At 41.5% G+C, this 25,149-nt stretch overlaps 1 protein-coding gene across 2 annotated transcripts; it reads right to left on the reverse strand.

The window, feature by feature from the left end:
* Positions 1–1,443: 1,443 nt before the first annotated feature.
* On the reverse strand, positions 1,444–25,149 carry tnfaip2a (tumor necrosis factor, alpha-induced protein 2a). 2 transcript variants are annotated; one of them, XM_056264505.1, is made up of 13 exons: positions 25,093–25,149; positions 16,285–16,470; positions 12,556–12,702; positions 11,590–12,220; positions 11,352–11,466; positions 10,207–10,329; positions 9,948–10,042; positions 9,771–9,863; positions 8,384–8,510; positions 7,258–7,383; positions 5,865–6,020; positions 2,064–2,185; positions 1,444–1,842 (listed from the first exon to the last, which is right to left on the reverse strand). In XM_056264505.1, exons 1-13 carry the CDS (start codon positions 25,115–25,117, stop codon positions 1,683–1,685), a joined length of 2,106 nt encoding a protein of 701 aa, XP_056120480.1. In that variant the 5' UTR covers positions 25,118–25,149; the 3' UTR covers positions 1,444–1,682. The 2 variants fall into 2 exon arrangements, with proteins under 2 accessions (XP_056120480.1, XP_056120481.1); XM_056264506.1 differs by lacking the exons at positions 16,285–16,470; positions 25,093–25,149 and adding an exon at positions 17,923–18,035.

Here is a 25,149-nt window from a genome sequence, read left to right on the forward strand (position 1 = left end):
TTCCAAGTCCGCTGCTCCAGAGAGCCAGAGAGCTCCAGAGAGCGCAGCCCAGGAGGACGCTCCCGAGTCAGTCCCTGTGCACGCCAGCGCAGCCCAGGAGGGCGCTCCCGAGTCAGTCCCTGTGCACGCCAGCGCAGCCCAGGAGGGCGCTAACGAGTCAGTCCCCGAGCACGCCAGTGCTGCCCAGGAGGGCGCTAACGAGTCAGTCCCCGAGCACGCCAGTACAGCTCAGGAGGGCACTCCTGAGTCAGTCCCTGTACCTGATTCCAAGACCTTCACCAATCCTGCTAGTCATGTATTTGCCCCCAAGTCTGTCAAGCCCAGTTGGAAGTCCAGACCAGTTAGGCCAGTTCCTGTGTCCAAGAGTACCTACTATCAAGTTCCCATTCCTCCCATCTCACCCTCTGCGTTTCCTGGTTATGGTTCCCCTAAGCCGGCACCTCCTTTGTCAGCCTTGAACTTTTTACCCGGTTCTGTTCCCACCCGCCCCATCCCTCCCTCTGTGTTTCCTGGTCAGTTTGGGACTTCTATGTTTATGCCCCACCCGCCTCCCCAGTTGTTGCCTCCTTGGACTTCTATGCCTGTTTTGGACGCCTGGAGGCGTCCATTAGATGGGGGGTACTGTCAGGGTCTTGCTCTGGCAGCTTTGTCTGTGTTGTCTTTGTTTCATGTCTCTAGGTTTGTGTTGTGCTTGAGCATATGGTTGTTTGTGTTGGCCATGTGCTCCTCTGTTCCTGCTTCTTGTTTCTCTGTACCACGCCCTCTTGTCTAGTTGAGTCCTCGTTTGTCTGAGTGTTGTCACCTGTTCCTCATGTTCTCTGCTCCCTTGTTTCAGTCCTCGTTTACGTGAGTGTTCACCTGTTCCTTGTCTAAGTGTTCTCACCTGTTAATCTTGTTAACTCCCTTTATGTGTGTGCTCTTTCCCTCATGTGTTGCCAGTTCGTTGAATGTTGTGCTACTGTTTAAATCTGTGCTACTTGGCTAGTTTCTTGTTTCCTAAGTCTATTGTGTTTTATTTGTAGAAGTTTGTTAGTGCTTTAGTTCTGCCATTGGTCCTGTCTGTCTTGTCTCCTGAGTCTCTAGTTCCAGTCCTGCTAGCAGAGCGTCCCTGGCTGCTTGCACTCTGTGCTTTGGTGCAAGCCTGGTGTTTAGCCTGAGATCCCTGAGTGCCTTGCTGTTGTCCTTGGAGGTTCCTGTCTGGCTATTGCTAGTACTCTCAGGTCTCTTTCTGCTCTGCAAACACTACTCTCCAGCCTACAGTCTTCTTGTGCTAGCTACAGCTGCTGCTCTGCAAGTTTTGCTGCATTGGCTGTCTTTGTGTCTCATCCCTGCCTTTTGTCTGGACTGTTCACCTCTCCCACCACATCTTGTCTACTGTTTGTCAATAAACCTGTTAACACTCGTTCTGCATTTGAGTCCTCCTTCATAGACCCGTGACATCAACACATCCATATGAACACCTTGTGATGTTTCATCGTATTGTAAAATGCGGCTCATTAAATACAAATTTTATTCTAAATAAATATTTTATTCTTGACCTTAGTGTTAGAGAAGAGTGTAAATCCTTCGAGAAAAACTAACAGAATAACATCACTGAGCTGTATATAATAAATATTAAATAACATAATACTGATTATGTCTCACAGTTGATTAACATTAGCTATGGATGTAACACATGGGATTCAGATGATTTTTCGTTTGACAAGTACTTTAGAGAAGAAGTAAGGGAAGGACTCAGTGTCTTGACCGCCTCTGTTTTCACTCAAACACCCTTTGATCCTACGCAAATCTGAGCTTGAAAGGTTGGTCTTCAGGTTCAGGACAGCAAGAACATGCTGCTCACTAGTGGAGAGTGACAACAAAGATAACTGATAAAAAAGACAAACACTGGAAGATTGATTGTTTATATTTCATTGTGCTAATGACATTATTACTAATATGTATGTTGTAAATAGTTATTTGTATAAAGAATGAGACATGTGAAAATAAGATATCTTGCTATGGTTTCTTTCCCATTCAGGTTAAATAACTGCATCTTGCCAGCTCACATCTATCAGACTCACCTAATGTCAGGATAATCTCTTGCCAGAGTAACTATCTCAAGTTGCAAACTCCCAAGATCCTGCAGTCTTAGAATCTCTGATAATTTGGGCAGTATTTGACAGAGCCATTCCTCTTTGGATCCCTAGAGAAGAGAATGGTACTTCACTTAGAAAACTATTTCTATTGTTACATAACAATTTCCCACTTCTTTCCAACAATTCATGCTCTTTCAAACAAAGAGAATAATGTAAAGAGAATACACTGAAAAGGTCCATATGTTGTGTGTGCCTCAATGTCATATTGTGTCTAAAACAATGGTGCCAGACTTCTGTATGTTTCAGTTAGTATGTCATGCACACAAATGTTTTAAATATTTTAAATAATTTGAACAAATTAACCTCCTACGCCTCTGGGGCTTTAATTATTATTTTATGGTTTCCAATGCAAACACTTGGAAACTGTGATAAAAAAGACACAAAACATAGCCTACATATTTACAAAAAAACGAATCAATTAACTCTACATTATTTGCACATTTCTCTGCTATATTCACCCCCCAACCTAACAGTGTAGTTTATTCTGTTTGCCCTTTTTGAAATGTAAATGTACTCATATAATGGCTTATATATATATATATATATATATATATATATATATACATACAGGTCATTCTAAAAAAATTAGCATATTGTGATAAAGTTCATTATTTTCCATAATGTAATGATAAAAATGAAACTTTCATATATTTTAGATTCAATGCACGCCAACTGAAATATTTCAGGTCTTTTATTGTTTTAATACTGATGATTTTGGCATACAGCTCATGAAAACCCAAAATTCCTGTCTCAGAAAATTAGCATATCATGAAAAGGGTCTCTAAACGAGCTATTAACCTAATCATCTGAATCAACTAATTAACTCTAAACACCTGCAAAAGATTCCTGAGGCTTTTAAAAACTCCCAGCCTGTTTCATTACTCAAAACCGCAATCATGGGTAAGACTGCCGACCTGACTGCTGTCCAGAAGGCCATCATTGACACCCTCAAGCAAGAGGGTAAGACACAGAAAGAAATTTCTGAACAAATAGGCTGTTCCCAGAGTGCTGTATCAAGGCACCTCAGTGGGAAGTCTGTGGGAAGGAAAAAGTGTGGCAAAAAACGCTGCACAACGAGAAGAGGTGACCGGACCCTGAGGAAGATTGTGGAGAAGGACCGATTCCAGACCTTGGGGGACCTGCGGAAGCAGTGGACTGAGTCTGGAGTAGAAACATCCAGAGCCACCGTGCACAGGCGTGTGCAGGAAATGGGCTACAGGTGCCGCATTCCCCAGGTCAAGCCACTTTTGAACCAGAAACAGCGGCAGAAGCGCCTGACCTGGGCTACAGAGAAGCAGCACTGGACTGTTGCTCAGTTTTGCATGTCATTCGGAAATCAAGGTGCCAGAGTCTGGAGGAAGACTAGGGAGAAATGCCAAAATGCCTGAAGTCCAGTGTCAAGTACCCACAGTCAGTGATTGTCTGGGGTGCCATGTCAGCTGCTGGTGTTGGTCCACTGTGTTTTATCAAGGGCAGGGTCAATGCAGCTAGCTATCAGGAGATTTTGGAGCACTTCATGCTTCCATCTGCTGAAAAGCTTTATGGAGATGAAGATTTCATTTTTCAGCACGACCTGGCACCTGCTCACAGTGCCAAAACCACTGGTAAATGGTTTACTGACCATGGTATTACTGTGCTCAATTGGCCTGCCAGCTCTCCTGACCTGAACCCCATAGAGAATCTGTGGGATATTGTGAAGAGAAAGTTGAGAGACGCAAGACCCAACACTCTGGATGAGCTTAAGGCCGCTATCGAAGCATCCTGCGGGCCTCCATAACACCTCAGCAGTGCCACAGGCTGATTGCCTCCCTGCCACGCCGCATTGAAGCAGTCATTTCTGCAAAGGGATTCCCGACCAAGTATTGAGTGCATAACTGAACATAATTATTTGAAGGTTGACTTTTTTTTGTATTAAAAACACTTCTTTTATTGGTCGGATGAAATATGCTAATTTTTTTGAGATAGAAATTTTGGGTTTTCATGAGCTGTATGCCAAAATCATCAGTATTAAAACAATAAAATACCTGAAATATTTCAGTTGGTGTGCAATGAATCTAAAATATATGAAAGTTTAATTTTTATCATTACATTATAGAAAATAATGAACTTTATCACAATATGCTAATTTTTTTAGAAGGACCTGTATATATATATATATATATATATACACTCACCTAAAGGATTATTAGGAACACCTGTTCAATTTCTCATTAATGCAATTATCTAATCAACCAATCACATGGCAGTTGCTTCAATGCATTTAGGGGTGTGGTCCTGGTCAAGACAATCTCCTGAACTCCAAACTGAATGTCAGAATGGGAAAGAAAGGTGATTTAAGCAATTTTGAGCGTGGCATGGTTTTTGGTGCCAGACGGGCCGGTCTGAGTATTTCACAATCTGCTCAGTTACTGGGATTTTCACGCACAACCATTTCTAGGGTTTACAAAGAATAGTGTGAAAAGGGAAAAACATCCAGTATGCGGCAGTCCTGTGGGTGAAAATGCCTTGTTGATGCTAGAGGTCAGAGGAGAATGGGCCGACTGATTCAAGCTGATAGAAGAGCAACTTTGACTGAAATAACCACTCGTTACAACCGAGGTATGCAGCAAAGCATTTGTGAAGCCACAACACGCACAACCTTGAGGCGGAAGGGCTACAACAGCAGAATACCCCACCGGGTACCACTCATCTCCACTACAAATAGGAAAATGAGGCTACAATTTGCAAGAGCTCACCAAAATTGGACAGTTGAAGACTGGAAAAATGTTGCCTGGTCTGATGAGTCTCGATTTCTGTTGAGACATTCAGATGGTAGAGTCAGAATTTGAACAGAATGAAGAACATGGATCCATCATGCCTTGTTACCACTGTGCAGGCTGGTGGTGGTGGTGTAATGGTGTGGGGGATGCTTTCTTGGCACACTTTAGGCCCCTTAGTGCCAATTGGGGATCGTTTAAATGCCACGGCCTACCTGAGCATTGTTTCTGACCATGTCCTTCCCTTTATGGCCACCATGTACCCATCCTCTGATGGCTACTTCCAGCAGGATAATGCACCATGTCACAAAGCTCGAATCATTTCAAATTGGTTTCTTGAACATGACAATGAGTTCTCTGTACTAAAATGGCCCCCACAGTCACCAAATCTCAACCCAATAGATCATATTTGGGATGTGGTGGAACGGGAGCTTCGTGCCCTGGATGTGCATCCCACAAATCTCCATCAACTGCAAGATGCTATCCTATCAATATGGGCCAACATTTCTAAAGAATGCTTTCAGGACCTTGTTAAATCAATGCCACGTAGAATTAAGCCAGTTCTGAAGGCGAAAGGGGGTCAAACACAGTATTAGTATGGTGTTCCTAATAATCCTTTAGGTGAGTGTATGTGTGTGTGTGTGTGTGTTACTTTTAACATCCACTACACTATCAATTTACAATTCAGAGAACAGAAATGTAAAGGAGAGAAAAAAATAGATAAAAAAAAAAAAATGAAAACCACGTGTCACTGTGAGGAATTCCAGCGTTTTCCTAAATGGTTCCAGAATAAAGAAGGCGTTGGATTGTGTGTTCAAGTAAGAGTCAAAAGTAAAAAAATTCTAAATTTTGATTTGTAATTTGAGTTTGCTCTATTTGAATGTGGATGATAATCCTGATTGCGTATGCTTTGGATGAATACGTGTATGTTTATAATAAGCAGCATGTGTGGGTCTGGGTGTGATCTTACCACTTTGGCAAACACAGAGCAGATTTGACTGTTGTCGTGACAGATGAACTCAGCAGCTGCATCTTGCTGTTCTTTGTTCTTCAGTTTTAGTTTTCTCTTCATCATTCGTCTCACATACTCAACCATTACTTCTACATGCAGCTCGGCCAGCAGTTCCTACACACACATAGAGACACGCAATGTTCAAATATACATCTATAACTGTATCTTAATCACCACATTAGCAAACAATGTAAGATTATATTAGCCTGACTACGTCAGACTTCCTACTTCCGCTAATTTCATTTCGCTCCTGTAGTCAGTCTGAGATAGCAGCCTATCTTTCTGTTTTCCACCGGCCTGAAAACAGCCTGGCCAATCAACGAACAGAGGGCGGGCTGAAAGCCGTGACGTAGTCGGTAAGCGCCGTGTTTAAGATTAGGTCAGGGAAATCGAAAACGACCGCTGATATGGAGACGCGGATGCAATTCGCTCTGTTGTGGAGAATATTCCCGGCATTAGCAAACTGAAGCCCGAACACGAAGAGTGTGTATTAAACATTTTGAATGGAGGTGATGTTGTGGCCCTACTCCCTTTGGGAAAAGTTTAATTTATCAACTATTACCGATCGTCAGCGAGAAACTGGGGAGCCTTTTGACAGGTCAGTGTCTCTTTTCTTTTCCAGGTCTTAAATACCGTAAAACTTCAAATAATAGCCCGGGCTTTTATTTGCCCAAATCGTCGAACTGCACCGGCTTGTACTTGAGATAGGCGTCTAACTTATATGAGACAGGCCTTTATAGTTGAGATGTTGTTCCTAGAGTCTATAATCTCTAAAAATCTCCAAATGCTCCACGTGAAACCGCGGTCTTCCGACCTCTTACTATCTTGTCGATTGATTTTTATGAATATGCGCGAGGGAGAGAGAGCAAGACAGCGCTCGTGTTGTTTGTAGACGTGGGAGTGCGCGCGCGCGGCCGGGGCTCTCTCTCTCTCTCTCTCTCTCTCTGCTCGTTTGTGCCCTGTCAAGCGCAGCAGTCATTCTATTACATCACTCACAGATCAAAAAAGTCGTTTACAGCCATGTTCACTCGGGTATTTCGCTCGCATCATCAAGTGTTTACAGTGGAAGTTCGATCATAGATTTGAGTTCGATGCATGATGGCTGTGTCGGCGCATAACATACGTCATAAACAAACTTATCTGATTGGCTTACGGGTAACCAATGATTTTAAACTTCAGTAAGCGCCCCCTAGCGAGAGAGAAAACACTTCTCTATTATGCTATCCCAGACTCTGTGTACGAAGCAAAGTGAAGTAGCAGAGTCTGGTATTACCAGGCTAAGATTATATGTCTATTTACATCATGTTATAGGACTGTCAGAAACAATATTTGATGCAAAAGTGATTCTGACCTCTCGGCAGACAGGCTTTAGCTCTTTGAATTGATCTATGTTATTCTCCAGCGCCTTCATCAGCTCCACCACAACCTCACTATGTCCAGCAAACCAGGCTTGAGTCCACAGCTTACGGTACAGCGGCTGTACAGATAAACAGGTCTGGTTATTTCCAAAATTTAAGATTTAGAGGGTTAGTTCACCCAAAAATGAAAATTATGTCATTAATGACTCACCCTTATGTCGTCTCAAGCCCTTAAGACCTCCGTTCATCTTCGGAACACAGTTTAAGATATTTTAGATTTAGTCTGAGAGCTTTCTGTCCCTCCATTGAAAATGTATGTACGGTATACTGTCCTTGTCCAGAAAGGAGATAAAGACATCATCGAAGTAGTCCATGTGACATCAGTGGGTTAGTTAGAATGTTTTGAAGCATCAAAAAAACATTTTGGTCCAAAAATAACAAAAACTAGGACTTTATTCAGAATTGTATTGTCTTCCGGTTCTGTGGTTCTGTTGTGGGCCGTGAGATTTCATGTAGTGAAACTACGCAAAGCTTCTGTGTTGCACGTTACACGAAGGCTCACTATTGGCCGATGCTGGTCATGTGTGTGATGCGTGTGACGTACAACCTAGAAGCTTTGCAGTAGTTTCACTACGTGAAATCTCGAGGTCCACAAGGAAATGAATAAAGTCGTTATTTTTGTTTGTTTTTTGCGCACAAAAAGTATTCTCGTCGCTTGATAAACTTAAGGTTGAGCCACTGTAGTCACTCGGACTATTTTAACGATGTCTTTCATAGCTTTTGGGCCGGCCAGTTTCGATCCCTTAAGAAGCCTATGGAGGAGTGATCCAGCTCTCAGATTTAATCAAAAATATCTTAATTTGTGTTCCGAAGATAAACGAAAGTTTTACGGGGTTGGAACAACATGAGGGTGAGTTATTACGGACAGAATTATCATTTTTGGGTGAACTAACCCTTTAATTTAAGATATTAATAGTAAAGATTAAGAAGCATCACAAACTTGGAAACAAAAAGCTCAATGCTATTTTCCCAGTAAGGACATATAAAAATAAAAAATGGTCAGGGTATCTCCATGTAAATAAGTACTCTCATGATTTTTTTCTTCTTTAGCCTACTAACCTTCAGTTCTGAGTGAATTCGATTAAGGAAGTATTTGTGACAGATGTTTTTGAGGTCTGCTAATATGGACAGACAAGCCTTTCTAGAGTCTTCTGAGAAAAGATGCTCTGGTCTTTGTACATAATCCCTGAGGATATAGAGAAATAATGGTTGCTATAATTGAATTAAATTCAATTACATTTAATTACATTTAAATTAAATCTAAATACTGATAGTAGACTGCATGTTTCCGGTTAAAAGAGAGCTATAGTTTACATATAATATAAAAATGTAATTTAAATTATATGAAAATTAAAAAATTAGTAATATAAGACATTATACTATTGTCAATTAAAGGAGCAGTAAGCAATTTCTGTGAAACACAGGGTGCTACTCGGTGCTACTCAAATTGATGCTTCCTCGTTTCCTCGCTCCTATACGTCCACCAGCCCGTGACCCGGAAACCGATTGAACATCTTTCAAGGACTTTTCAATTCTCTAATTGCATCACGATGAGGCGAGGAAGGAGCGAGGAAGCTTCCGAGTCATGAGCGAGGATACACGGGTGTATCCTTCCCTCGAATCCTAAAGGGGTGGAGCTAAGACACGAGGAAAGAAAGTGAGGGAAGGAGACAAGGAGGCACAAATAAGAAATGAGAAGCAACCAACATAATATTTTTCTGTCTGGGATTTCGTGTTTAAGTCACAAACACCCCCCACCCCCTCATTGCTCCACCCCCAATATAACAAACACAAAATGCAGCACAGGCAACCACTAACAGCTGCCAAATCAGACAGCTCGCGCAAGTATGGACGAATCAACTGTGATTATACAACAACAGAATATCTTCTGTGAAACAGCAAATAAACATTGTTGCTCAAGTATCAAGCGAAACAAAGCAACCTCAGCATCCTTTTTTTTTTTTGCATTCCCGCTCTCTAACGTCTCTCCAGCTCTGAAAAGCTTTTCCAATATTAAAGCAGGTCCTAGCTCTTGCCTAACCGTAACCCTTCTTCTTGCAATTATATTATTTTGACCTTTTCCTCTTTGGTAATATCTCAGCCATCTCTCTTCCTATAGTCTTTCTACAAATGTCCCGCTTGCTCACTTTCTCTCCTCCCCCATCATGACTGTACACACCCTACTGTTGATTGACTACAAGAGTGTTTTGGTGCTCCGTGAATCAGTTCAATGAACCCCCTTTATTTTTCTCATATTTACACAGCCAGCAATACCTACAAACACTATTTGATTTTTCAGCACATATACAGAACAGACATCTGGAAAATATTTAGGAGTTTGTTTAAATTTTCAACAGCGTTTCTCAGAAATCGCTTACTGCACCTTTAAAAATAACATATTTAACAATTGCTGCGGTAAGGTAGAAAAATGACCAATTAAACTCACCTAAACAGGTAAATATTATTGAGACTAGCACTGAGAGTTTTAGGAATGTTTTCTTGTTTTCTTTTGATAAGTTCCTCTAGACTTGCCTTATAGCTGCCATTGAAAAAAGAGAGAGAGCATGTCAGTCTTATTTTAATGCATGAAAATGTGACAGAGATATAGTGACTAATTATATACCTCAAAAGAAAGCTGTCAAACTGGCATAGAAGACTCCAGGCTTTACTTTCACAGCCCAAAAGTGTGTTGACCTCTCTCACAGTCGCATCAACAAGCTATGAAACAAAAATGGTTACACTTCAATGGCTAACCACATAAAGCCAAAAACAAAAAAATTTTTTTTTTTTTTTAGGAAATAGGTCTGACTCTGTTTGATGATCCCAACATGCATAACTAAATAAAGATGATGGTTAGAGAGTGAGTAGAGCCTATGACTTACTGGTAAAACATCTACAGCAAGGTTGCTGAAGTAGTATCCATCCATGATCTCTGGATCGAAGTCATCACTAAATTTTTTCACTTCTTTCTCAAGAGCGGTGAATAACCACTTTCTGATCTCGTTCTAATGAGAGAAGATAAGCAACAGGAATTAGGCTATAAACTAAAGCAGTAACTGATGAGAGTAATAAGAACATTAACTAATACCATATCTACACCAGCTGTGAGCCGTTCGTTCGGTCAAAAGCAAATAGAACACATTAAAATCATTTAAGTTGCCTAAATTGGATGCTCCACGTTGTATATAGTGGTGAATCGCCTACAGTAAATGGATGCCTTTTTCTTTCTGATGTACCACATGCATTTGTGCTACTCCTGACAACGCGATGAATGGATTTGGTAGGCAGCCTCAAGTCATTATGGTGTGGTGCATCGCACCATAGACGCACCGAGGGCAAACATGGTACAACCCCAATTCAAGAAAAGTTGGAATTTTGTCAAATGCAATAATACCAATAATCTGTGATGTGTTAATTATCTTGAAGCTTTATTCAATTGACAACAGTACAAATAAAAAATGTCCAATGTTTTCATAGGCCAAATTAATTGTATTTTGTAAATATAAATACATTTTGATTTTGATGGCTGCAACACACTCCAAAAAAGTTGGAAAAATAAAAGTAAAAAGATTACAGAATATCCAAGTTAAACTGTTTTGAAACAGTCCACAATTAGCAGGTGAATTGGTAATAGGTGCGGCATCGTGATTGGGTATAAAAGAGACATTTACCAAAGGCAGTGGTAAAGGTGTTCTGACACAGTGGTAAAAGTTGATGTGACAACTTTGTTGCAGTGTGTTGCAGCAGCCATCAAAAATCTAAATTTGTTTATATTTTAAAAATACAATTGAATTGGTCAGTGAAACCATTGAAACATCTTTTATTTGTACTTTTGTCAGTTCAAAAAAGGTTAAGGAGAATTAACAAATCACAGATTCTTGATTTGAAGTTATTTTACAATATGTCCCCACTTTTCTGGAAATGTGGTTGTATAAGAATCTGTTAGATTATGCAATTGTGTTATTCTGAAATACGTTTACTATTGATTTAGCCATTTTCTAATAACATTAGTCATGTACTGAATGACCTCTTTGTATGAGAAGTACTGTTCCTCTAATCTCTTAAGATCTTCTTCAGGTAACAAAGGTCCAATCGATGAATTGTTGATGTGCTCCTCTAGTTCTTTGTGCTTCAATACATCTCTAAGAAAAAACATATTAAAGAATATATACATTTCTGAAACTGTGTTTGAAAATGTTGAATCATGTATAATATAATTTAGGAAGTAATAGGTCATGATTTTGAAAAATTTAATTGGCACTTACTTTGGGTAGTAATGGAAAATCCAACTCAATATATAGAGGCAGTCCTCAAAATCAATACTGGATCTGGCGAGCTCTTGGAGTCTGGTGGAGAAGGTTTGATGGTAGAGTAGAGCATACGTTCTGCAGATGTCAAAGTCTGGTGGATAACATTCTCTCAGATTTCGGACCACTCTAAGCAGGTCTTTTTTTACTTGTTTGCCCATTTGACACACTTCTCTCTTCAAGGAGGTAGACAGCTTGTCTACTTTATTCTCCTGTTCATCTGCAGTCTTCATTCGTTCCTTCACGACCATCTGGAGTAGAATGTCATGCATCTGTCTGCACTTTGTGGGCCTCCATATTGGACGCTGATCCACAGCCACTTCCGCCCAGCGTCTGTCTTGTTCCTCCTCTTGAAGTATTGAAGTCAAAGCACTCTTGAGTGTCTCCTGATTGTCCTCATTGAAAGAATCATGGATGGCCATCCTCAGTCGCAAAATAAAGATCTCATAGTCTGTCTGCAGCTTGTTCTCCACTTCTTCTGTCCTGGCCACTTCATCTGAACCGAAGAGACGTTCCTCGGCTTTCACAAGCTGCTGCTGTGCTTTAGCCAGACGGTTCTGTTCAAGGTTTCCATTAAAATCCAGGTCCACTGCAGTATGTGAGAAGACAATTCTGTTATATTCACTTAATTTTTCTTTCCTGAAAATTAACCCTCGGTTCCTTCTAATTCCCTTGTAAGAGGTATAGCTGGGGTTTTCTCTTTGATGCCAAGGACTCTTTAGTATGACCCCTACTAAAATATATTTAGCAGCTGTATATTTTCATAAAAATCTGTTTAAACTCTATTTTATGAGAAATGAAAATAAATGTATAAATGGGCATTTAGACTTTTTTTTTTATATTGTTGGGTTTCTATAACCCAGTTTTAAACCCCCTGTAAAATAGTCCCTGTAATTTTGAATTCATGAAAAGATTGTCTGTTACCTGATGGAGTTTCGTGGGATTTTGAATTCTTCTGCCGTTTCATGAAGTCAGGAATTTTCATTTTCATTTTGATCGCATGTTTCTGTCTTTCCTCTTCGGTATCACCAGGGGAATCTACTATGCCTTCAAATGCATCAAGGTCCACAACTAAAGTATAAATCAGAAATTAACAGAAAAGAAACTTGCTTAATTTTCTCTAAATTACAAGCTCTAATTAAAACTCTAAGTTATGGACTCTTTAATAGACTTCACATCAGCTTGACGAAGTGGCTCCGCTAATGCATATCACTGGCACCCCAACCCTCCTGTTAGCGCTACATAGCAGTGTTGCAGTCGAGACCAGCTCACTCGAGTCCGAGTCGAGACCGAGACCATAGAGAGTCGAGTCCGAGTCGAGACTAAAGAGAGTTGAGTCCGAGTCGAGACCGAGACCAAAGAGAGTCGAGTCCGAGTCGAGACCGAGACCAAAGAGAGTCGAGTCCGAGTCGAGACCGAGACCAAAGAGAGTCGAGTCCGAGTCGAGACCAAAGAGAGTTGAGTCCGAGTCGAGACCGAGACCAAAGAGAGTCGAGTCCGAGTCGAGACCGAGACCAAAGAGAGTCGAGTCCGAGTCGAGACCGAGACCAAAGAGAGTCGAGTCCGAGTCGAGACCGAGACCATAGAGAGTCGAGTCCGAGTCGAGACCAAAGAGAGTTGAGTCCGAGTCGAGACCGAGACCAAAGAGAGTCGAGTCCGAGTCGAGACCGAGACCAAAGAGAGTCGAGTCCGAGTCGAGACCGAGACCAAAGAGAGTCGAGTCCGAGTCGAGACTGAGACCAGAGAGGTTGGATAACCTAAGGTTGGGTCTGAAACCTAAAGATATCTTCATGAATATGTAAAATATTTGGTGGTAACAATAAAATTGGCACCATACTCAAAAAATTACTCATACTTATTAAAATTATGACTTACAATTATTACAAGCACTTAGTGCTGCATACGCATAACATTACTGCACACGAATTCTGTGTGGCTGAGTACTGAATAATGGATGATAAGGCAGACATTTTCAATACATAGTTGAGCTAGAGGCCACATCACATCTGACCTGGGTCTGCTGCATTTGCGCGCCGCGAACGTTACGGTGTGTTAAAACCGAACGCGAATAGAGTGTCAAATACGCTTCTATCGCGTTTAGTTAGACGCTTGAACATTCGGTCGAGTTCAAATTTTTCAACTTGAGCGGAAGACATTTGCGCCAAACGCGTAGCCCAATTCGCATCATTCGCAACGCCCGGCGCGAATGATCCGCCTATTCGCGTCTTTGCATTGACTTTGTATTAGTCTACTCGCGCAAATAATTAAATTCGCGTTCGGTGTGAACACACCATTAGTCTCAAGTCATGCGCAGTTGCGCACAAGAAAGTCAGCAATCATTGGACGTTTCAATCAAACAACATTTTAAAGAAATATTAACATACAGTAATAATCATGACATATTTTGAATGGGTCTCGAGTGGACTCGGGAATAAGTCCGAGTCCTAATATGTTCGAGTACGAGTCAATTCCGAGTCAAAATGCACACGAGTCCATGACAAGACTGAGACCATTAAAATATGGACCGAGTCCGAGTCTCGAGTACACAACACTGCTACATAGCTGCTGAACAACACAAAAGAGGTACCACGACAGTGCAATATTAGCAGCATTTTATGATGCTCATGTAAAGCTAATGAGCAATATGCTGGTGTACTGCTAGGTATTTCTGTTCAAATCCAACTTTGAAGTATAGCTGTAGTAGAGCTTTTCAAAAGTATGAACCTGTTTGCTCCTATGACTTCTGTGTGCCCAGTAGGCTACAATTGTCACGATCACCAGCTGGGGTGCCCTTGATAGAGGGCACTCCACTCTAGACTATTGTCATTCCCTCACAAACTACAAATCCCAGAACTCACTGCCCGTTCTCATCATGCTTGATTGTTCTCAGCTGGTTCTCATTACATTGTCAGTCTCTGCCTATCTAAGGCTATGTTTACATGGAAACGATCTGAAGAGAAAACGCAAAAGTGGCGTTGCGTTATCACTTTTTATTCTGCGTTTAGACGAGCGTTATGGTTGGGAAATCCGCGTGCAAATGGTGATGCAAAAGTGTGTGAAATTCGATGTAGTATGCACTCCAGGCGGCTAGGTGGCAATGTGAAGCACTGCCAAACAACAACACCAATATCTCAGAATATTTTGTACAAATGCTGAAAAGACTCTTGTATGTTTTTCAGAGCTGCTAGGGCAACTTGAAGGTCCGACGTATGGAAATAATCCGACATGTTGGTTGATATTTTCCTGTACTGGCGCATGCCTGTGACGTAAGCGCGTACGCGACGAGAGCCACCGTGAGCAGATTTGCGTTTTTACCGTTTAGACGGGAACGCGACGGTGGAGCGTTTTTAAGATTTCCACTCTGGAGGGTGGTTTCACTTTTTTGCGTTTTTAAGCCCCCAAAACGCCGTTGCCGTGTAAACGAAAGGCACATCCGATAAAATATTTTTACGTTTTCACCCGGAATCGTTCTCGTGTAAACGGGGCCTAAGCCTGGTTCATTCTGTCATGCACTGCTCTATCGGATCACCGTGATCCGATCAAGCAAATCGGATCATAAGCCAATCAGGACACGGTGTGTTTACACCTGTCCACATCAACTGGCTTCTCTATCTGGATAACAGATCTGATCTCGCATTCCTGCAAAAAAAAAAGAAAGGAAAAAAAAGGATGGCTCCGGTGCAAAGTCGACCTGAAGTGGTGGGTTTTCTTTTAAAAACAGTTTTCAGTCGGGGTACATTTTACAAATCTTGCAAAATGAGGAGGAAATGAAGAGGAAATGAAGTATTAATAATGTGGATAGATGCCGTAATGGAAACGGTACAGAGAAACGTATACGAGAACGTTGCTAGCTGTGGTGGGAAAAATGTGAGTTCTTTACAGAAAATTAATGGTTTTGCAATTTTAGGGTACGAAGGCAAGCAATTTTAGTATATTTGCGATGTGCTTCGCACTCGACTGTATCGCAAAACCACACAGCTACGTGCAGCAATTCCTGGAGAGAGGAGGGGGAATAATGACTGGACGGGGTTTTGTATGACGTCCAGCTGTGTCCTCAACTACCTCCGAACCTGGACACGCTGATCGGATAACATTCCGATCAGAAGTGCGTTTACACTTGTCTTTTCAACGTGTATATGGACAACATCCAGATACAGGTCGCATGTTAATGCCAAGTGTAAACGCAGCCTAAGACACAAGGTTAAGGGTCCAAATGCAGAATTTTATTAATCCAATAAAATACAAATATGTAATCCACTAAACAGTCCAAACAATAACAGGGCACAGGCAAACAGGGACAAGCAAAAAAAAAAAAAAAAAAAAAAAAAAAAACAGACAGAAAGTCAAAACCATAAACACAAAGACAGAGCACTCAGAAATGCAGTGGAGACGCATACAACACTTCACAATGCTGACAGAATGAGCCAGGCTTATATAGGCAGACTGACAAGTTAATGAGAACCACAACAACACAATAGTGCCAATCAGAATAGGGTATTTATATAGTGCTAATGGTCTGTAAATGATAATCCCAACTGAGCTTCACTAACTTATAATTTCATAAATGGAACATGTATCAATGTAGACAACAAGATGACACATAAAAACAAAACAAACCAACCAAAACATGAACAACACAATCTGCTATTTTACCTAATAGTGTTTCGGGGCTTAGAGCATCTTCGGATTTGAAATTCTTCTGGAGTTTCGTAAAGATTTTCGGTTTAATATTTTTTGGTATTTTGAGTTTGTGCTTTTTTTTCTGACATTGTGCTTTGGAATCTTCATCAGCTATGCCACCATCGCTTCTGATTACTTCACAAATTTCAAGGTCTTCTTCTGAAAGCAGAGAGTACACAACAGTAAATGTACAAATTAAAACATGAATCTTGTAAATTCTTCAAAGAAATGAATCCCTTTGTCTGAATATTGGGGCGTAAGTGTCCCAATGGTGGTTATCTGTCAGGATGTGCTACCTACCATGCTATACTAAAAATGTTGTAATTACCGTAATGATTCTGCAACATGAAAAAGCCTTCAAGAGCTTGTAGAACTTGTAATTACAACGTGTAAATTCGTAATTTTCTGAGAGCTACGACTTGTACCATGTGGCTTCTGTACCACCTGACCACTGCAGATTTAAGGTGTGTTCGACTTGAAGCAGCACTGTGCAGACCAATCGGTGTATGACTTTAAAGTACCACGACAGCGATTCGAAAGCATACAGAGCTTTATTTACGGTAATTACGACATAGCGTGGACGCAGCACAAGGTTAAGGTTTGCGATTGTTTAGCGTGGGGTTAGGGGTTTGTATTTATTTTTGTGTTATAGGCAATTTCCTGTGATTGACAATGACCTAGGCAATCTTTATAATTGACTGCGGGGCTAGTTTAGTTTGGGGAAAAACACATACACTACTAATAATAGCACACCAACCTTATTCACGGCAGCGCCATCTTTGATATTTAATGGGAATGAAAGTGAGGCTGTGAGGGATAGACAGATCACTTCAGTGGGTTGTGCTGTTATTTAACCGTTAGAGTTAACATTGCATTGGCCAGTAGAACTTAGCACCGGTTCGAGAATACATCATGCATGCTTCATATGAGCATGCTACACGCGATTTCATCAGATTTCATTTCCTTCAGGAAGCACATTTTCTGTTGCCTGCAGGGAAGCGTTTTTCTCATGTTTATTGCTACTTTTCAGAGCAGTTTTCACTCCTCTCAAGTGGACACGATGAGCTATAGGAGATGCATCGATCCATGCGACAGGTTCATTGCAAGAGGAGACACTCATGACAGGTGCGTTTGGGCCTTCAGCATGCTCAGGCTGACTGTCGACACTGCAATAGCCTGTGTTTGAAAGTTTTGCTCTCGAGGCTCGCCTCCGTTCTGAGGAAAGAAGGACACTCGTCTAACCTCCGCCATTCCGTTTCTGCGGTTTCCGGGACGCAGCACCAGACGGACGCTTGGGGTTATGATTACGAGCTGGAGTACATTGAGGGTGAGCAGAAGGGATATTCTCCTTTTCTCTCTCTCCCCGGGCCACTTGCAAGCGTTAGACGATCGCTGCACGGACCCCTTTGTTTTTGTCAATAATGATTTGCGGCTTACCCCGGAAGCTCGTAATTCGATTTATTTCGGTTGTGGAGGGTTTGATGATGATGATGTGCTGTCTACAGCGGCCTCTGATTCTGAGGAGATCTGTGATTTGTGCCGTTCTCTCTCTCCAAGCGGACAAGAGAAATGCACTTCCCCATCTTATAACGAGTTATTGGATGTGCTTACACATGCTGTAGACAAGCTGGGGCTAGAATGGGATTGCGAGCCAACTCAAAATCAGTGACCAATTTTTGACCAGGAGCTTCCCAGCCCAGCCACGTAAGCCTCTCCCCCATCTTCCAAGACCTCCACCATGAGGTTTCGATGTCTTGGAAACAGCCCTTTTCGGCGCTCATTATTAATCCCACTGCCACTGACTTTGCCACGGTTTCCAATATGGCGGAGCACGGTTACTCGGTGATGCCGGTCGTGGAAGAGACTCTAGCTGCCAATCTCGCACTTGGAAGTCACGGCCCCTGCTGGCATCCAAGACATGTAGATTACTTCCGCTTTGGTCTGTAAATCTTTAATGGCCGCTGGACTGGCGACAGCCACTCTTCATTCTTTGGCGGTGCTCCAAGCTTATCAAGCAGACTTGCTTTAGGAGCTGGACGAGGGAGAGGTCCTGACTCCAGAGGCTGTTAAAGAGCAACGTGCAGGTTGAATTTATAACTGAATTAATACTTGATATTGTCTGAAGAGGTCTTTTAAAAACACATATGTAGAAATTACTAATGAAATCTCATTTGATGTAGAGATTTTGATGAAAATGTGCAAGGCTCTGGAATACGCCTTTCCCGCTAGCAACGCGTCATATGACGTAGGCCGAGGCAAACAAGAGCTCGCGGTCAGCTGTAGTCAGAGCGGTAGTGAGAGACAGAGAAAGTTTTAGATCGAGTTTTAGAGATGCCATAATGGTAAATTGTTGTGTTTGTGCTGGTTGCACGAATTCCAGCCTGTCAGGACATCGTGTCCATCATTTTCCTTCAAGGAAAAACAAGGCTTTTCGTTCTTGGGTGCGTTTTGTGCAGGTGAAGAGAGCAGACTTCACTGCCGCGTCTGTCACCACACACTCGGTCGTTTGTAACGCACATTTCACTTCAGAGAATTATAGACCTGGAGATGTTTTGCATCACAGACAGATGGTTTAATTAATACGGATTTGCAAACATTGCATTTTGCTGTCTTGCTCTGCGGTGTTTCCAGTGTGAAGTATTTACACACAGCTCAATGCTATCCTGCTTGCTGGCTGCAAACTGCTGAATGGATTTCCTGAGGGGGGGTCTCTTTCTGTGTCCCAATGTGAAGGCTGCGTCCTCCGAAGGCCGCATTTGAAGGCCGATTGGCCGCATTTGAAGGCCGATTGCGTCACAGCGGCGCGACGAAGGCTGTCCCAATTCAAAGGCTGCATCCTCGAAGGCCGCATTTGAAGGCCGATTGCGTCACCGCGGCGCGACGAAGGCTGTCCCAATTCAAAGGCTGCATCCTCGAAGGCCGCATTTGAAGGCCGATTGTGTCACCGCGGCGCGATGAAGGCTATCCCAATTCAATTCCGCATCCTTTGAAGGCCATATTCGAAGGTCGGTTGCGTCATCGCGGCGTGACGAAGGCTACCCTGATCCAAAAGCGACGCTAAATGCACCCTTCGATTCCCCGTGAAAGGAAGGATACATAAATGGACACTTAGCGGCCTATCCTAACCTGATCCTACCCCATAATTCATTGCGCGCCAGTGACGACAGCATTTTTGGTGCAGCATTTGGTGTGTAGCCTACAGTTCAAATTCAAATGTTGGTGTTCAACTATGCCTTTTAAAACCGTTCATTTTTCGTTTTTCAATTACGGGTTAAAAAATTAAAAACGAATGGATGCAAATTTACACAGACTATTAAACTAAAGATAGTTTGGTGATAGTTTTTTAGATTAAAGTCTTTGATTTTACTAGTATTTTGATTGACTATCAAACCTTTCTACAAATACATTATTTTAAATATTTAATAATATAAGGTAGCCTACTTTTGCGTCCATTTGTTTTTCTTTTTTTTAACCCGTAATTGAAAAACTAAAAATGAAAGGTTGTTGTATTTTTAAAAGCCAAAGTTGAACACCAAAATTTGAACTGTAGTAGGCTACACAAATGCTGCAACAAAAAAAAAAAGAAGAAAAAAAAGGGGCTTTTTGCCCCTTTATTAAACATTTAAAATATTCACAAATTACTATGGGACAAATGTCGATTTTACTGGTTTTCTAAGGCCAGATTAGAACTTGGAAATTATATTTTTCCCGCAATGCTGAATAAGAAGAGCCATGTCTCTGGAACCATGATTTATAGGCTAATGATAATAAATGTGTCTAAATAAATAACGAGGCATTTTAATTGTTCGTTTAAAAGTGAACATTTCAAGCTTTAGGCTAGGTATATTTTGTTTCAGTTCATTTATGTGACGCGCTCCAGTTCACGGAGATCATGAAAGCGCAACTGATTGTTTTATTTTATTATGTGAGTTTGGACCAATAAAAGTAGTTGCGAATGATGTATTATTCTTTTCTGTATGACCATGAGTATTTTTTAAGTTGTTTCCACTGTTGATGGGAAAATGCAAGTGTTCGCGGCCGCGCCTCCGTGCCATGCAGTGCGCGCTCACACTCCCACACACATTTACGTCAAAATCTTGTGTTTATTTGTGATAATCTTAGCCCTGTATTATGACTGACATTTGACGAATTTCTTTGTTCCTTTTTTGGATAAAACCGCCTTCTAAATATGTAGCCTAAATGTAGGCTAGTAATAATAATATTATCATTTGCGTTGAGTTCACTGAAGACAGTAATATGTTAATCATAAAATAATTTATGAATGTTTTATTTTTATATAACCTAACCTTGTGTTTGTGTTATATTTCTTTTTTATATGTGAAGTCTTTTTTTGCTTATTCTATTATACTGAGCTTTTTCCTCCTAAAAAATTGACTTTAAAGACAAGTGGCCTAAATGTCGTTTAGAAAATTTATATATTTAACATCCTCAGTAAAATATAAAACATAAAAATGACAATAGCCAATTCTGGCTCCATAGCTGTTTACTCAATTATAACAAATTAATGATCAGGACGGCAGCTCTATTTCGCACTGTTGCTTGGCGCCATGGAGCGGTAATTGGGAACACCTGGATGCGCAATTAGGAAATCCTATGAATGCTACAAGGTGCGTCCTTCGAAGGAAGAATAGGCTGCATCCTTCGAAGTCCGCGGCCTTCGGAGGATGCAGCCTTCACATTGAGACACAGCTTCTGTGTCTCATTGAGCCGCGCCTCCGTTCAGGAAATCCATTCCACAGCTTGCAGCCAGCAAGCAGACTGGCCGGCGGGAATCACTTTTGGAGTCATTTCAGCAGGATATCGGATATCTCCGCAGGTTGGATCGGGAAAATCCGTTACATGAATTACACTGGTATCTGTCCCGATACCGACACACTGGATCGGATCGGCCCCATCCTGTGGGCTATCATAGGCATGCTCGTCAACATCGGAGAACTCTTCGGTTTCTTCATTCACATCCATTGTAACCTGAGCTTGAACTTGACCAGAGTCCCTCGCCCATTGTCACTTCCGGTTAGTGCTTTATAGACGCGGAAGTTATTTTATCACAATTTATCTCAAAATATCGTTAATGGCTAAATATATATTACTCCAGTTCAGAAAATCTAGTTGTTTTATCATCAACATACACTATGCTATATAGGGGTGTCCAACCTGCATGTTGCTCTTTAAGGAGCTCAGACAGGCTACTGACTCGGCGTTGAGAGCTACCAAGCATACTGCCCGGGCAATAGGCAGGTCCATGCGGGAATGGTGTCAGTATAGCGCCATCTTTGGCTTACTCTTACTGACATCAAAGAAAAGGATAAAACTTTCCTGTTAGACGCCCCCATGTCTAAGGACTGCCTATTTGGAGAGTCTGTTACTGGTGTGGTGGAGAAGTTTCGGGCAGTGAAACAGCAGTCTTCGGTTTTTACCGAAGTTTTACTGAAGGCGGTTTTTACTGCAACCGCCTTCAGCTCGTTCACACTTGTCTTCTCTATAGCGCCCCCGTGAGGTGCAACGAAGTGAGCCATCGACTATGGAACCCGCTTGCAGAGACTAGGGTCCTAGGACTCGTCCAACGGTTCGCTCGGGGCAATGCAAACGGATAGACCTGAGGTTGACGGCCAAGGCCTCTCATTTTCAGGTTCCCAGCAGCAGTTCCTGATTCCTTCACTCGTCCTTGGATGCTAGGCCCTCCATTGGAGAGTTTGGACGAACCGCGCAAGTGTATTCGCCTCTCTCATCGTGGCCTCCTGGCTCCGGTCTTAACTGTCCCGCCGCAGATTGCGCCTGGGTCGGTTTTTGGCAGAGCCCTCTCGACGAGCAATGACTCAGATTCTCTGTGCGTTCCAGCCTTCAGAGTTTGTGGAAAAGCTATAGGGTCATGTGCATACACATGTCATGTGCTGTTGATGTGGCGGCCCAGCCCGATCGGGCGATTGGGCAGCTTCCTGTTTTAAAGGTTCCCGCCACTCATGTGCATAGGCGGAGTTTGACATTCGAGCCAGGGGGGGGCAAAAAAAATCATTGTAGCATTCATTCATTCATGTAGTAATCATTAGGCGCGTTTCCATTACAGATTTGCACAAAACTTTTGCGACTTTTTCTAAATGTCGATAAAAAACTATTGCGAAATGACGGCGTTTCCATTAACCGATGTTATGCGACTAAAATGTATTTTTTTCCTCTCGCGATAAGTCATTCCAAAAATCATGGTAAACGGATGTAGGTTTAAAGCCTAGGCTATATCACAGCCACCGCACTAGACATTATTATTATTAATGGAAGGAGACGTGGTGTTATCCAAGCATTAATGGCAGACCCTTATACTGCGAACGGCACATATAGCCTATAGCCTAAGAGTTCCTGGCTGTTTCTCCCTCATTTCTGCTCCGAGGTCTTGATTGTGGCATTTCTTTGAGGTTTAGAATCCAGTATTCCTGTAATTATTGTTTCTTTTATGAATTTAATAAAGAACTCTGTCTCGTATTATGTCCAAACGGTCAGTGTACTTTTTTGTCCATTCGTTTTTCCTTATTTAACCCGTAATTGCAAAACGAAAAATAAACGGTTGTATTTTTAAAACGCAAAGTCGAACACCAAAATTTTAATTTGAACTGCTACACACCAAATGCTGCGCAAAATAAATAATATGGACGAATTTTCAGATTTTTGTTTATGACTTTTTGCCCCTTTATTAAACATTTAAAATATTGACAAATTAATATGAAAAAAAATGTAGATTTAACTGGTTTTCTAAGGCCAAATTAGAACCTGGAAATTATATTTTTCCCGTAGTGCTGAATGAGAAGATAACCACAGGCTACAGAAAGGGGATTTATAGGTGAGTTATAGGCTATAATAATTAATAAATGTGTCTGAAAAAATAACAAGGCATTTTAATTGTTTATTAATAAAAAATCAGTGTCGGCTAAAACATCTCCATCCCCGCTGTATAAGGCGGATGCACCTTTAGAGAGAAATGCACCTTTCATACGGATTACATCATCAGAAGGTATTAGCTTTCGATTCGAATTTGTTCGTTTTAAAGTGGACATTTCAAGCTTTAGCTTAGGCTATTTTGTTTCAGTTATAGCGCTTCAGTTCACGGAGACCATGGAGCGCGCCTGATTGTTTTATTTTATTTTACAAAAGCACAACGTTTTCTTGTTATTGTGAGTGTACACAAATAAAAGTAGTTGCGAATAATGTATTATTTTCTGTATGACCAGAAATGATAGAGTAGGCTAGCCTATTTTAAGTTGTTTCCACTGTTGATAGGAAAATGCAAGTGTTCGCGCCCGCGCCCCGCGCCTCCGTGCCATCCAGTGCGCGCTCCACATTCCGCACTTGGATATGCGTCAAAATCTTGTTTAGCCTATTTGTGATCATCTTAGCCCTGTATTATGAATGATATGTGACGAATTGCTTTGTTCCTTTTTTTTGATAAGCGTCTTCTACATAGCCTAATAAATGTTATAATAATGATAATTTTTATTATTATCCCCGCGTCTTCTCTAAGTCAGCAGACTGTAAATGCGCAAAACCTGTTTCCATTGCAGTTTTTTTTTTACTAAAGCAGTATATAAAATCAGATGTGTATTACCTACCACCATTTAGTTGTTTTGTGTTATTTAAAATATTTATAATATATATTTTTTTTAACAATGCAAAAAAAAAATTCAACGGGTTTCAGCCAACAGGGGGGGCAATGCTCCCCCTGCCCCCCCGCAAACTCCGCGCCTGCTCATGTGCCTCATGCAGGGAGCTTAGTCTATAACGATAAGATCATTAAATGTGGTCTCTCCACATGTGCTTCTTGTTTTCGCAGACGCCAGAGGATCTCTTCAATCAGAGGATGTATTGGTTTGGCAGTTTCCAAAAATGGAACGATTAAGGCCCCTGGCGGATTAATTGGCCACGTGGCAACGCCTGCTCGAGGTCTCGCAGTGAGTGTTATGTAACGTTCGTCACGGCTACACCATCCAATTCCGGAAAGGCTAGCCTCCTCTCAGAGAGATTCTTCCCCCGATGGTGCATCCTTGGGAGGTCTAAGCTTTGATTTAGGAAATTTTGTCACTCTTAGAGAAAGGGGATATAGAAGAAATACCCCCCGCTCAGATGGAGTCAGGCTTCTACAGTCATTATTTTGTTGTGCCCAAAAAGGATGGTGGTTTGAGTCCAATTTTGGACCAATTAAAAAACCTTTTCATTTGTGGAGTCAGATGAAATAACAAGAGAATACATATGAAAAATGTATTGCATTTAATCAAAAATACTTTGCCACGAGAAAAGACAGTAACATGTAAAGACCTTCCGTGCTGGTCGGATGCCGGACTTTGGGCAGATCGAGCGCGAGTTTACAATGCTATAAGGGTTTCAGACATTCGTCACACCCAAAGTGTTCCCATAGCGATGGCTTCGCAGCATCTCAGCGTCTCGGAGACGTTTTTTGGATTGTTCCGCTGACGAAACACTAAAAATATCTTTCCAAGAAATTTCAGTGGACAAAATACTCCAGACAACATGAACTTTAGAAAATTATAAGTAATCTAGGAGCTTTATACATCTTTTTTACAGAAGATGCCATTAAAAACACCTCACAGCTCACAGATGCCTCACAGCCTCGCTTTCATTCCTGTCATGACGCTGCTCTGAATGTCATGGCTGTTTTTTTCCGACAACAAAACTTATGTGATAATGCATTTTACTATGGACAACGTCATAACACACACCTTTTTTATCATTAAAATGGATGGAAAATGGATGTCTTACCTTTCCTCAATCTCCTAAGCAGCATTATCCCGTATTTAATGCAGCTGAAAGCAGCAC

This window comes from Rhinichthys klamathensis, unplaced genomic scaffold, assembly GCF_029890125.1.
Source record: "Rhinichthys klamathensis goyatoka isolate OS25496 unplaced genomic scaffold, OSU_Roscu_1.1 h1tg000221l_1, whole genome shotgun sequence".
NCBI classification, from domain to species: domain Eukaryota; kingdom Metazoa; phylum Chordata; class Actinopteri; order Cypriniformes; family Leuciscidae; genus Rhinichthys; species Rhinichthys klamathensis.

What these genes read in the sequence shown, in the direction of transcription:
- tnfaip2a (XM_056264505.1), bottom strand. Translation starts at nt 25,117, where the DNA reads ATGCTGCTTAGGAGATTGAGGAAAG. An exon ending in GCTTAGGAGATTGAGGAAAG is followed by an intron (nt 16,471 to 25,092) that starts GTAAGACATCCA and finishes CTCTGCTTTCAG; the next exon opens with AAGAAGACCTTGAAATTTGT. An exon ending in AGTACTTCTCATACAAAGAG is followed by an intron (nt 10,330 to 11,351) that starts GTCATTCAGTAC and finishes TTCTCTCATTAG; the next exon opens with AACGAGATCAGAAAGTGGTT.